Raw genomic sequence first — 12,927 nt, 5'->3', positions numbered from 1 at the left:
CGCAATTTGGCGTATCCCAGTGAGATACCCGTTTAAGTCTCTTCCCTGTATTAGCAAGTATAGTGGTACCGGCAGTAAAAGTAAAACGTTAATCTAAATGGAGCTACTAGGCCCAAGTATCTATAACAGCTCGTATATTTCGGCTTCATCTTTTTCTGAGCATAAATTCATAAAGAGCTTCGCTTAGTAGTGTACCGCGATTTTGCCCGGTTGATCAACAATCTTCATTATAAACACCACTTTGTTACTTTATTCCCTGTAGCTGGTCTTCGGTGCCAGTGTGTCTGGGAAACTTCCCTGACGCTTTTCGACACACAAACTGCGGTTTATGAACCGTAATTAGAACCCTTTCCATGTACAAGTCGTATGACCGACGACTACTGGGATTCAGGCTCCAGTCTAGGCATACAGGTCCAGAAGTAGAAACCATTACCATTTCACATACAGAAAAATCTCAAAAGATAACAACTGCAGAAATCTGCATAATGTACATGTTGATCCGTTTCAAACTCTAGATCTAAATGACTATTTTCTTATCACTGCCATCTCCTGTTCACAAATTTAAAATCATGTAAATGAGACCTCTCTGAGCTGACCTAACCGCGTGAACTTCAGGAGTTTTGCATACACGGCACGTCTTCACTTCTTGAAAAGATAACAATCGTACGGCGTAGCTGAATAAATTGTCCCACTGTAGCTTTGTACATATAATGTTAGATTTTCTGTTAGATTTCAAACTGTGCTTTGTTCTGTCTGGCCACCACCACAAATGTAAGGTAACGCACGTCATGGGCCCCTGAAAAATTGACTTTCTGGCGGAGGAAATAACAGCTTTCATGCCTTCAACACCATTAATTCTTAGCAAAGAATGTCCCTGTTCTACGTGTGCATTTTAGCGACTCTCTGAAATGGTCTCGTCGTCATCAATTCGGGTGCGTTGCCCGGACTTCTAAAGTTACTGGCCTACAGGCTGGTTAGTTCTATGACCTGATCTGCGGTGGGGTCCACGCGGTTTTTCCTGCAGCACACGTTGTACACGCCGCAGATCACGGACACTGCCATCTCGTACACAGCCGTACGGAAGGACTGCTGCAGTACGCTGTACACCACCACGTCCACACACGTGTTGAAGCACGTGGCCCAGTACGACCAGAAGATGAAGGTTGGGGGAACGTCAACGTGCGTGAACTCACGGAGCAGAAGACCACAGGAGTACGGGAGGTACGTCAGGAGCTGTCCGATGGTCAACAGCAGCACGACTTTGGCGTACCACCTGGCGTTGACGTCGTCGCCGTTTTGGGCTGCCTGCGGTGGGATCTGGGGGGCAGCAGGCGCGAGGTTGATGTGAAACACTCCGGGCTGTTGCGCAGGTGGCGCATCTTGGTGACAACACAGCGCCTTGAGGACGAGGGTGACGCAAAAGAGCGCGGCGGTACCGGCGGCAGAAAACAGAGCAAACGAGACAACAGTAAACCATACGAACGTGCTGAGGTCGAAGACAGGCCGCGCGATGATCGGGTCGTACTCTACAGGCACGCCGTAGGCAGCGGAGAAGCCGTACCAGGAGAGGATCCCGATCCAAGCCAGGAACATGAATAGCTTCGACTTACGACCAGAAAGCCCCCTGTTGCTCTTTAGGACATAGTGTCGGTCTAGGTTCAGGCCTGAAACATAGGCAAAGTAACGAGAAACATTTATATACATCATAGTTCAAAAGTCTGAAAAAAGGACACACAATCACAAACCTGCCGCACCACAGTATGACACAGTACCGACAATAAAACCTACTTGGTAAAGGTAAAACTACGTAAATAAAACCTTCGGTTAAGCATTTTTGTTTGGAGCTTAGAAGTCCCAAACCGAGGGTTTCAAAATTCCATTCTCCTTTGAATTACTGTGTAATGTGACTCGCCATCGCTACCATCATAATAATTATAGTTTTGTATCATGTACATTTACAAGGCAGTGTGGTCTCTCTCTCTCTCTATATATATATACATGAATGTTATCCTCTGAAAGCAACATGGTAGGCAATAACATGCAATCATATATTGTATGACAAGAATGCGCTCTTCCCTTGATAGACTCTTTGTGTGTGTATGAAGGCTGTTGTGATGGGCGAGAATTTCCAATCATGATCGCACAGCGTTGCCTTCATTCCGAGCTGTTTGAAGTGGTAACAATGTGAACAGTTGATGCTCGGTTGTTTAGCCATGGTTTAAAGCAAAACTCCTGTACATGTGATCCAACTGATAGTTAAAAATGCGCAGCTAAAGGCGTGTATTTCCGTCAAAGGAATGCATATAGTTATTCCTGGACGTGATCAACCTGTTGAAGGGGTAACGAAGCGAAATGTTGATGCGATGTCATTTAGCCATGGTCTAAATCAAAATTCCTGTGATCCAACTGATAGTTAAAGATGCACAGCTAAAGGCGTGTATTTCCGTCAACGGGATGGGTATCATTATTCATATGGATGTAGCTACACACATCACGTACCTCTACGCTTCTACATGTATTCATCACAGTATCTGCAGTCTATACCAAAGCCATTAAAGTGGCTAGTTTTTTTCTCCTAGATGTATTTGTTTCACTGACAATATTGCTGGTACATTACGTTGCTTGGAGATTTCTCATTCGCATATCTTCAGTTAGGATAAATATGTAATACAGCCTCTATGGTATATACATCGTATATTATATACATCGCGCACACCGTGCTTGCAGTGGAATTTAAAAAAGAGGCTACACATAAACCTCAGGCCACCGCCCGCTACAGCACAATCTTATCCCATTTTGCGCTAACTTTTTTTGCGCCAGACTACTAATACTGCTGCCGCGTTGTGTGGCTTCACATTTTAAACCAACAGTTGGTGCAGCCTCTACAAGAGATTTGCTTTAAACCATGGATAAACGACACCGCATTAACTGTTCTCAGCATTACCCCCTTCAAAGAATTTAGTATGAGCAAGGAGGTTAAAAACAATCCCTTTTTAATCTCCTTGGTACGAGAGGCTAGGAACCTTATGCAATAGTGATTGGAATTACCCCCCACCGTAACAGACTTCGTGTACAAAAAGTCCATTAAGGGAGCAGAGTCATGCCTGTCATATCCTTGCCTGTCATATCTTTCAGGGGAATTCAATAAAGAGATATACTAGTAACGTGCCTATGATGGTATTGGCAATGGGTTACGTCTATTGAATTACACAGACCTCAGAAACACTGTTTCTAGTTTCTAACAGGAGAGTTCCAAAGGGTAAAATCAATGCTAACCTTTTGTCTAGACGTCTGGGGCGTCAACCCCTAATTCTTCACTCATGACTTCAATGAAATGATTTGAGGTTCTCATGAATAAGCAAAGGTTCAAACAAATTCAAACGGAAATCATTTTGTTAATTCACGTTCCTCCATTCGCTCACCACCCCCTTCACACTGAAGCTGACAAACTAACTTTGAATAGGGCGGCAAGCTAGTAAATTATTGTCTGAAAACACTATAGAATGTCTTAAGTAAGGACATTTTAAAAGGAGATTGGACCAAGATGGTTCTATGCGAACTCGATTGGTGGAGGAATGAGTAGAGTAGAGTTGATTCAGTCAGGAATATAGTTTTACGGAGTAAGCATATCTTTGAAATAAGGAAAACATCGGATTAAAAAGCTAAATTGAAGAGCACATCTTCCAACACTACAATGTGAAGTGCGTGTACAATTACAATGTAATTCCAAGCCACGGACGGAACTGATGATGCCATATGGAAAAGAACCTGAGTGTGCTTTAGTGGATGCCTTTCGGTTATCAGTTCTTTTTTTCATTTTCCCTTCTACCTTTAAGTTAGAACTTATCTTTAAAAAAAAACAGCTTGTAAGCTCCATTGTCAGGTTGGAAGCAAAAATACATTTCCTTCCAAGACGGTGTTGTAGATTAGCCTCATGCGCAGGCCTTCTAGCCTGGAGTCCAGCTTTGTTGGCTTTGGTCCGCTCCCAACGGGTAGTAACATTGATATTGGGGGCGGACCAAAGCTAAAGGCTTGATGGTGGGGAAGCGAGTCGTTGGGAGCGGACCAAAGCTAACAAGGCTGGACTCCAGGCTACAGACCTTATAGGCGCATCCATCGTTTTTTTAGGACGCGCTCTACGCTGATTTGCGATGTGCACCATTGATAACCTGAGAACGTCGCACATCAGCGCTTCGTCTAAAATAATAAACGACGGCTACACCTAGAAAGTCTGCGCAGGAGGTGTACAGCAAAAGCCTTGTAAAAAGAGTAAGAATATTGGAGAACATACATGTAGTACACGCACCCGACCACGTTAGCTAATGTGAAGGTTTTTCATTGACATTGTTCAAAATTGACTGTAGGTCGTCAGGAGGCTCATTTATAGCCACTTGAGGCTAAGGATGACTTGATAAACCCAAATGAGACCTGGGTTAGATGGAGGAGAGAAAAAAAGGAGTGACGTCGACTTTAAAGCAGTTCAAAACAATATGAGAATATCACCATGTTGTAAGATGTTAACGCTGCTATATTGTTGGATAGATTGACTACATGCATGATACCGACATAAGGGTCCTTTTTCATTCCAATGTGGAGGCAATTACAGACAATTTTACGTATACCTGCGCCACCAATAAACATACACACAGAAGCAGAAACAAACGCAAAACAAACTTAAATGGAGACAAAATGGTGGCCAGATATAATGAACGTAATATATATATGTACATACCGGCCAGAGCTATGGCTGTAAGTGTATGAAACGAGCATTCAGCAGTCGCGATGATTTGGGCCCATTCGTCGGCATAAATCCACCGGCCGGCTTCGGCAGGGGCTACCGACACGGCGAAGGACACTCCCAGCAGGAGGTCTGAGCACGCCATGGAGAAGACGAATAGTCGCCCGGCTGGGGGAAACGTCTGCCGCCATCCCGAGGACAGGATGACCAGGAGGTTCCCGACGATGGCTAACACGGCCTCGGTGATGATGACACCGGGCTCGACTGGCAATGCCGCCTCCGGTATTGTCTCGAGAGAACTGTTAGTCACAGTGGAATTATTGGAAAATATCATGTTTAGCGTATGACTGAACGGGAAAAACAAGAGGCGAGTAGTACAGTCTCCTGGCTCCCTGGATTCGACCCCGCACCGAACCCGGGCCGCCAGCACATGAACCCAACGCACTAACCGCTAGACTATAAGGTCCGAACAGTTAGACTGGTCAGTTGGTGGCGCTTGAACCCCACTGTTACAAGCGCGCCAGATTGACATCTTTATCTGCGAGTAGGCACATCTGGAAGGCGAAGCAGAAATGTGCGTTGTAATCTCAAGGCCGGCTAGAATCGACGACTTCATCCAATTAGGGCGCAGAAACGTAACTGGAGGCGGCGTCAACAGGATGTGCGTCTTCTTCACTCGGCAACGAGTGTACAATCACGATCTGCTTTTGCATGCGAAAGCAGCTCCGAACTGATGTGTTTACTTCAGAAGGCAATTCAATTTCGAAGCTCCGGATCCACTACGGCACCTTCTTCTGATACACCACCATTGTCTTTATTTGTGCAGCTTGAAAAAAAGAAGAGAATTTACCAGTGCCTTCAGCAGGCAATAATACCAATATTATCAGTTGAAATAGTTGATTTACGTAATGTTGAACTTATTATTGACTTTTTGGTTTACCAATGCCTGATATAAACCCTACGATAGAGCAGCAAACGAGAACGCAAAACATGCACACCCAATTTATGACCTCTGGTTAAAACTGAGGAAGGTGGTATTTCTTTGTTCAAAAGAAATATTTCTATCTAATTATTTTGTATCTGAAATCATATGAAAGTATATTCATCTAAATAACTATAAAATTTTGGGTCAGGTTATATTGTTTAAACAGAAGGCACTTTTTCTGATTAATTTAACATTTGTCCTAAATACAGTGATCCCATGGCCCCATCCACCTCGGTCAAAACGCAAAATAAAAACATGAAAATGCAAACATTTGACGGACGTGCAGCCACTCTCTCATTGGTTATACAGCTAATTATGATATTCAGGATCAGTCTATAATTCATCGTGGACAGACAAATGCTTGTACAGTATTTTCTGTTTCGAATATTGTAGTAACTGCATGTAGGCATAAGCCTGTTTGGTACAATTGAACAACACCTGGCAAATACGCCCCCGGATATTTTACCCAGAGACGTGTACCTGTCAGAAGGTCAGTTCGTTACCAGTGGACTAGCAGTATAATTATGGAATATTAAGTGGGGTGCACAATGGCCCAGTGAAGCCCACAAAAGAAGTACATATGAATGGGCTAATAACTTTGCTGGCTGACTATTTTCCAGCTTCTGTTCATATTGAAAGTAATAATATATCAGAAAACAGGTAGGCATATGGATTTCAGTAATGTTCATGCGAAGGTGTACAAAGAGGGTGGAAAAGTTCATCTTCTTCTCATAGGGAATTTCTTTCTACGTTGAAGAGTGGTTATTCCTGAAATAGAGTGAACCATCTTTGGCTGGCTAATTATTTGGATGATTTAATCCCCACATTTGGGCCAATTTCTTCCATCTTTTGACACCTAAAGGTGGAAAGTAGTGACAAAAAACTTGAACGTCATTTTGTCTTGAAACAGGTCTTTACTACGTGTACCTTCCATATGACAACAATACATAAACATACAATGCCGTAGACATGATCATCTTTGCACATTTGAAGTCAACCTGAGAACTGACAAACACATGAAGCGTTCAGTAATTCTAAATATATGGTGTTGACATCTGACTATCTCAATCTTTACCAGGACTTTGAATAAAAGCGTACTGCAGATCTCTATTTACCATGTCTTGGCGAGATACGTAAGCTATATTGTAACTCACTTTATCTTCATGGTAGCATAATTTCATGATGTAACTTCGTGGTGGTGTCGAGTGATTCACAAAAGGATGTGTGAAGGAATCATAAATAATTACAACAGGTTTTTCATGGTGATGATAAGTTCAGGGTACAGAGGTGACTATGAAAACAGTGAACAAAAAGTTACAGTGAAAGAAACAAGAATTACAGTATACAAACGACCTTCAATTCTAAACCACAGATGGAAACTGAAATGCCATCTAGAAAACAAACCATGCTTTAGGTGAAGCCAATTGGTTGTCAGTTCTTTAATGTTGATCCTTTTTCATGTTCCCTTCTAGCTTAGCACTTATCTTGACAACAGCAGCTTGCTATCTCTCATGTCAGGTTGGAAGGAAAATGCATACTAGAGCCGAGGTTTAAAAACACATTTCCTTTCCAGATGGAGTTGTGGATGCATTAGGTCTGAAAAGCCACCTGCTGAGGCATATCAGAAGTCCATGTCGTCATAAACGACCTGTGCTCTCCGGTCTTTGTGGTTCAGCCCCTTGGGCCCCTGGTGCCCAGATGCTGGAATACAATAAAAGCAAACATGTAATAGATGATTGTAATTGAAAAAATACCAATATATGGATAGGAAACAATACTGTGACATTATTTCTATTGTGAGGTGTATGATATCTTAGCTGCAGTCATTGCAGAAATTGAAAACAACAACAACAAAAGTGTTGCAACTTAAGAACAATGCTGAGGAATGCCACTTTATTCAGCAATATCTACAAGGTTTGATTGACCACATAGATGTGTATTTGTCCATCATCTATACTCAGTCCTTTTCATATAATATCACATAAAACAGTTATTCTGAGAGAGAGAGAGAGAGAGAGAGAGAGAGAGAGAGAGAGAGAGAGAGAGAGAGAGCCAAGAGTTCTAACCTAGACCTCCCCATGGTGACTTGGTATTGCCCACATCTATGACAGGTTGTCGTCTGGCCAGCATGACCTTCAGCAGGACTCCCGAGGCCATGGTACCATGCATCTGCCAGGGATGGAAATAAACCGCGGGAAAATTTAGATAAAATATTCAGGGTGTCTTCTATCAACACTGAATAATCATCTGCTTTCAGTTAACTTCTTAGCATCAAGATTAACGGATGCTATTCAGTCTTAAGTTATTCAACCTAATATACATGTACATGTAGGTCATTAGATGACAGATACTGTATAGAATCTAAAGTAGAGAAAATGCTGACATTGATGCCTCAACTTTCTTGAAGCTGATCAGTATTCTTTACCCTCATGTAAAGTCCTTTTGTCCTAGAGAAACCTTTTCCCATTTACCATCGTGCACTTATTTTGGCTCACTTAAATGTTTACTCCATTCATGAACCTTTAAGTGTGCTGTAAAGGTCTTACCTCATTGATGGCTTCGTCTGCTGACTCTTGCTTCTCAAAACTAACAAAACCACAGCTGTAAGAAGGAGAATGATTAGTGCAACAGTTATATTCTTAATCAATTAATGTAAGAATTGATGTTACTGATTTAATCATTTCAGAACTGCATAGATCTAACAGTTCTACTATTAGTTGTTACATTCTTGTCTTAATTTCATTTCCTTTGACTGACATGAGCATAAAGCAGCTACAAATGGTACAAGCACAAAGCTTTTAACACCATGCAGTTCAACTTCCTAGAAAAACCAATGAATGCTTTGACAGTTTGATCTACCTACATGTAAGTATACCTAAATGTGCCTGAGAGTGATGTCGGGCGCAACATGCATGATGTACTTGACATAAGCTACAGTGCTTTCATTATTGTGTGACGCAAGTCTTTAAGTTCTACTGCATCTTTCAAACGTCAGAGCGTGACAGCAAAATGGAACCTCAACAACTCAACAGCTACTAAGTGCTCACTTCTTGTCTAGTTCCATGCTGATGTTGATGATGTTGCCAAAGTTTGAGAAGCTTTTCTTCAGGAGGTCCTCGGTAATACCGTGGCCGTGAACATACAGAGTGTTGCCTTTCCTTGGCTCCCTGCGGTCTCTGTCATCAAAACTGGACGATGCTGATATCAACAACAACAGAGCCATAATTTATCACTGTGAGCCTAAAAGTAAAACTCAACAGAAATGACCAAAACGAACGAACACGGACCATCAAAACAGCTTTCGCTATATGGTTTGTACCCTGTATAAGTAGACTGATAAATGTTGTTATTTAGGACTTAAATGATGTCATTTGAATCTCTGTTATATTTCATCTGACCCTGACTTCTTCCCTCATGACCTCAATGAAAAGTGGACTGCATGCCGATTTGAGCTTCTCATGAATAGACAAAGGTTCAAACAAACATGCAATTCCTTACCCATAAAATTCTTCCCATACAATGTACCTTTTGGTATATAGTGCTGTGGCCATCTGCATTTTTACAGCCCTGGGCCCTTGCATAAATTCTTGATTTTGTTTTAGGTTTTGTCCCAAATATTTTTTCACCCAAATTTCCTTATCATAAGTTTCATGGTACGGACAATACCCTAGACATCTTCTTTCTCATTTAAAACAAATATCAAATTACCAGATTGTCCAATGAATGCCATAGTTGTTCACATTTTTGTTATTTAAAAATTTCCTGACAGTGTCAAATTGTATTGGTGCACTGTATAACATGAAACAATCTTACCATGAGTCCATCTGCTTACTTACCTCTTCTTTCAAAATCATTGTCATTCAAATCACCTCCCCGAACAAAACTGTCAAGCAAAAAAGAAAAACAAATCTTTAAAAAATGCTTTTATTAGCTCTTAAATCTGAAAAAAACTGTGTGAAATATGCACATTTGTATCATACATGTAGTGTGTCATTGTTTCATCAATTAAACCTTCATTTGAAGAAAATTCCTTGATGTACAAGTGTCTCAACGGATGTTTTCATTATAAAATTTTACTCAACATGCATCAAATCAAAATGTGCACTTTATAACACTGACAGTGATGCTTACCTGTCATAAAGACCTCTCACTCCTCTGCTGCTACCCTGTACAATTCAAAATGTACAACAGATCAGAATAATTCTCTATCCAAAGCACATTATATCCATTTAGCACATTATAAACAAACAGATAATTGTACCATTTAATCCCCAAAACCTTAATATTTGGGTTGTGATAAAGCTTGACTTATTGTCGATGTCTATCAATCTATTTCTTTTGAGGTAAACCATAACTTCAGATAGTGGACAAAAATTACACCAATGTCAAAAAAATCTTCACAGCATACACAATAATGTGTTCCCGAATAACTGACAGCTACATGAATAGAGAGAGCCATCATAATCTCCATGCAGATGTAAGGGTCTGGCATACATGTACTTCAGAAGATAGTAACATTTTCTGACACATGCACTTCTCTGTGACAGGCTGTCAGAGAAACATAGGCAGAAAACATTGCAATCTTCTCAAACAAACCAGACTCTCACATCTGCCTGGGGACTATTGTACAACAGCCCATTAGTCGAGCCACTCACAGATGCCGCCTCCTCACTTTCCGGGTGGGCTGCGCTGAAAGGCTGGAACTGTACAGGCTTCTCAGTGGGCTTCTCTAGTTCCTAGGTAACGATCAGATAAATGACAGCACGAACACACAGAGCACATTGGTTATAATTAAGAGAGTTAAAAATAAATGTAATGGACAGCAACATTAATATTCAATGTCCTATTTTTCATACAGTCCATAGGAATAATCACATGCCGTCTAGATTGCAAAACCAGATTCAAGGCTTCTTCTCATGGTATACAATTCAATCTGTTTTCAATAACTTTACCTTGATTTCAGAGCTTGCAACTGCCTGTGGCCCATTCTCTACAGGCAGAGTTTAGGCCCTGGCTTGTTTCTGACATCTTTTTGAGAATTTTTGTCCAGCTTTCTATTTTGTCAGGTTTTCTTTATATCTTCCAGCCAGACATAAAACTAAGCAAAATAAAAAGCCTAACAAAACCACCTGAAAGATGTCAAGAACAAGCCGGAGGCTAACCTCTGCTCGGAGAGAATGTGGCCCAATGAAAGTGAAGTCCTTGCACATCAAGTTAAATCTTTTGTCTTCATCTTTTGATGGAAGTGTACAGTACTCATGAGTAGTTGTTACAGCTGCATTGTTTATCTCACCTTCATCTTCCGGATCCTTTTGAAGCCTGTGTCTTTGTTTTCTGTTTTTACCTTGATGGCCTGAAAAGAGGAAAGGAACAGTTAACAACCCCAATACAACACTACTGCTGCATAAAGGATTTTTTTTACACAACCAGTATTAATGTAAGGAAGGTGATAGACTGCCACTGAAATATTGGCAGGGTAAAAAAAAATGTTGTTGTGTACCATGACTTTTGTTATCCAGTGACTTCTCAACCAGATGAAACTATTCACAGATGTTGTTTGTTTGTTTGTATTGCATACCCAGTAAACTGCAGGTGTAACACGCCAGGTTTACTCTGATAGTCTGAAGATTACAAGCTGCATATTCAGACAGACTTAGTTGATCCATTTACACAGGAAAGGACCCCTACTACCTTTTGATAAGTGTGGTGGGTTCTTTTACTTGCTCAAGATGTGGCTCTCCTCAAACATGGGACCTCCCTCGTCCTATCTGAGGGACATCCCTACTAGTAACTGAATCTAGGTACTCATCATTTTCACCTGAGTGAAGTGAGGACAATCATGTTAAGTGCCTTTTCCAAGGGCACAACGTCAACAGAACAAGCTAGAGGACCCCGGATTCGAACCCAGGACCTCTGGGTTCTACACCAAATGCCCTGCAACTGCACCATTGTGACACCACTGAGTGTTTTGCAATGTTTAATCATAATCATGATACATGAAGTCTTAAATGGCCAGGTCATACCCCAGCTTTGATGAGCTTCTTGGCTCTCTCTGTGGCCTCCTCAGCATTGACGGGTGATTCTGTCTTCTGGTCTTCTGAAGCAGCTTCAAACAGACATAACCAGTGTTACTGAATTGTATAATATACACAATGTATCATAGCTTTACAAATGATGAAAGACAAAAAGAAGAAAGAGCAACAGTGCCCAGAATGAAATTTCCAAGCTATTACTAGTATCAGTACTGCAGTTTAATTGTGTAACTTCAAATTTAGCTTGAATTCAATCAAGCCTCCTGTGACCGCTCACTGCCCTGTAACCGCCTCGCAACCCAAGAGGGAGGGGACAGAAACTCCCGGACAGCTGGAGTTTGCGTTATACAGACTACTTCAGACTTAGTCTCTTTAACTTTGCACCCTACTAATTCATAATTCCTGTCAAAACTGCATGAAAAGTTGTAAAGGAGATATCAACTTTGGTCGACAAATGTGGTTAAGAGAATATAATGATATCAATATTTCGTTATATTAGTGCTGCAGAAATTACAAATATATAGTTGAGACATACAAAATAAGGATGTCAACACACCACTTACATAGCAACATCAATTGTTATCCTCACATGACAGGTATGATCTACTATGGTCTGACATATCACAAAATTACAGTAAATAGTTGAATAGGACATATTTACCTCTTTTGACGCTAGTTTGCTGTTGTGCATCTGCCTTCTGCTTTGCAGCTAAAGCTTTCTTCTGTTCATGAAGTCGAAAGACACATGACATGTTAATCCTGATATTCTACATCATATATGATCAAGCATACGCTAGCAAAACAAATCTAGAAATACTTTGTAATACATAAAAGCATTTAAGATACTTAAAATTATTCTATGCAGACATGGCAAACCTATTTTGTAGGATTGGGATTTATAACATAGAGTGACATATTCAAATGGAAGAAAAGAAATTACATTTCTTGGACAAACCTTCTTCCGGAGCAAAGCGTACTTCTTTTGAAGATTTTGCTCTTCTTCCGTCAACGCACCAAACGCCATAATGACTCTTCGGAATGCCGATTTCAATCTCTAACAGTAAAGTCTAACAAAAATTGTCGAAATGTACAGAATTTGAGGTTTTCTTGTATACTAAATTTTCAAACTACTCCATGTCCGCCATTTTGGTTTGACCTCAATGACCCAGTCT

General features: G+C 41.0%; 2 protein-coding genes across 3 annotated transcripts; both read right to left on the bottom strand.

The window, feature by feature from the left end:
* Positions 1 to 963: 963 nt before the first annotated feature.
* LOC136442599 (trace amine-associated receptor 7g-like) lies at positions 964 to 5,072 on the bottom strand. Its single transcript, XM_066439544.1, has 2 exons — positions 4,733 to 5,072; positions 964 to 1,664 (listed from the first exon to the last, which is right to left on the bottom strand). Exons 1-2 carry the CDS (start codon positions 5,070 to 5,072, stop codon positions 964 to 966), a joined length of 1,041 nt encoding a protein of 346 aa, XP_066295641.1.
* A 1,542-nt stretch (positions 5,073 to 6,614) lies between these two features.
* On the bottom strand, positions 6,615 to 12,908 carry LOC136441553 (negative elongation factor E-like). Of its 2 annotated transcripts, none has more exons than XM_066437900.1 (11): positions 12,696 to 12,908; positions 12,417 to 12,477; positions 11,747 to 11,829; positions 11,017 to 11,076; positions 10,379 to 10,459; positions 9,855 to 9,889; positions 9,560 to 9,606; positions 8,771 to 8,921; positions 8,270 to 8,324; positions 7,790 to 7,892; positions 6,615 to 7,424 (listed from the first exon to the last, which is right to left on the bottom strand). In XM_066437900.1, the coding sequence occupies exons 1-11, from the start codon at positions 12,777 to 12,779 to the stop codon at positions 7,345 to 7,347; spliced, it is 840 nt and encodes a 279-aa protein (XP_066293997.1). In that variant the 5' UTR covers positions 12,780 to 12,908; the 3' UTR covers positions 6,615 to 7,344. The 2 variants fall into 2 exon arrangements, with proteins under 2 accessions (XP_066293997.1, XP_066293998.1); XM_066437901.1 differs by having other exon boundaries at positions 12,711 to 12,908.
* Positions 12,909 to 12,927: the final 19 nt, after the last annotated feature.

Source organism: Branchiostoma lanceolatum, chromosome 9 (genome assembly GCF_035083965.1).
Source record: "Branchiostoma lanceolatum isolate klBraLanc5 chromosome 9, klBraLanc5.hap2, whole genome shotgun sequence".
NCBI classification, from domain to species: domain Eukaryota; kingdom Metazoa; phylum Chordata; class Leptocardii; order Amphioxiformes; family Branchiostomatidae; genus Branchiostoma; species Branchiostoma lanceolatum.
The sequence above is the reverse complement of the archived record's forward strand: the minus strand, read 5'-3'. Positions and strand labels throughout refer to the sequence as shown.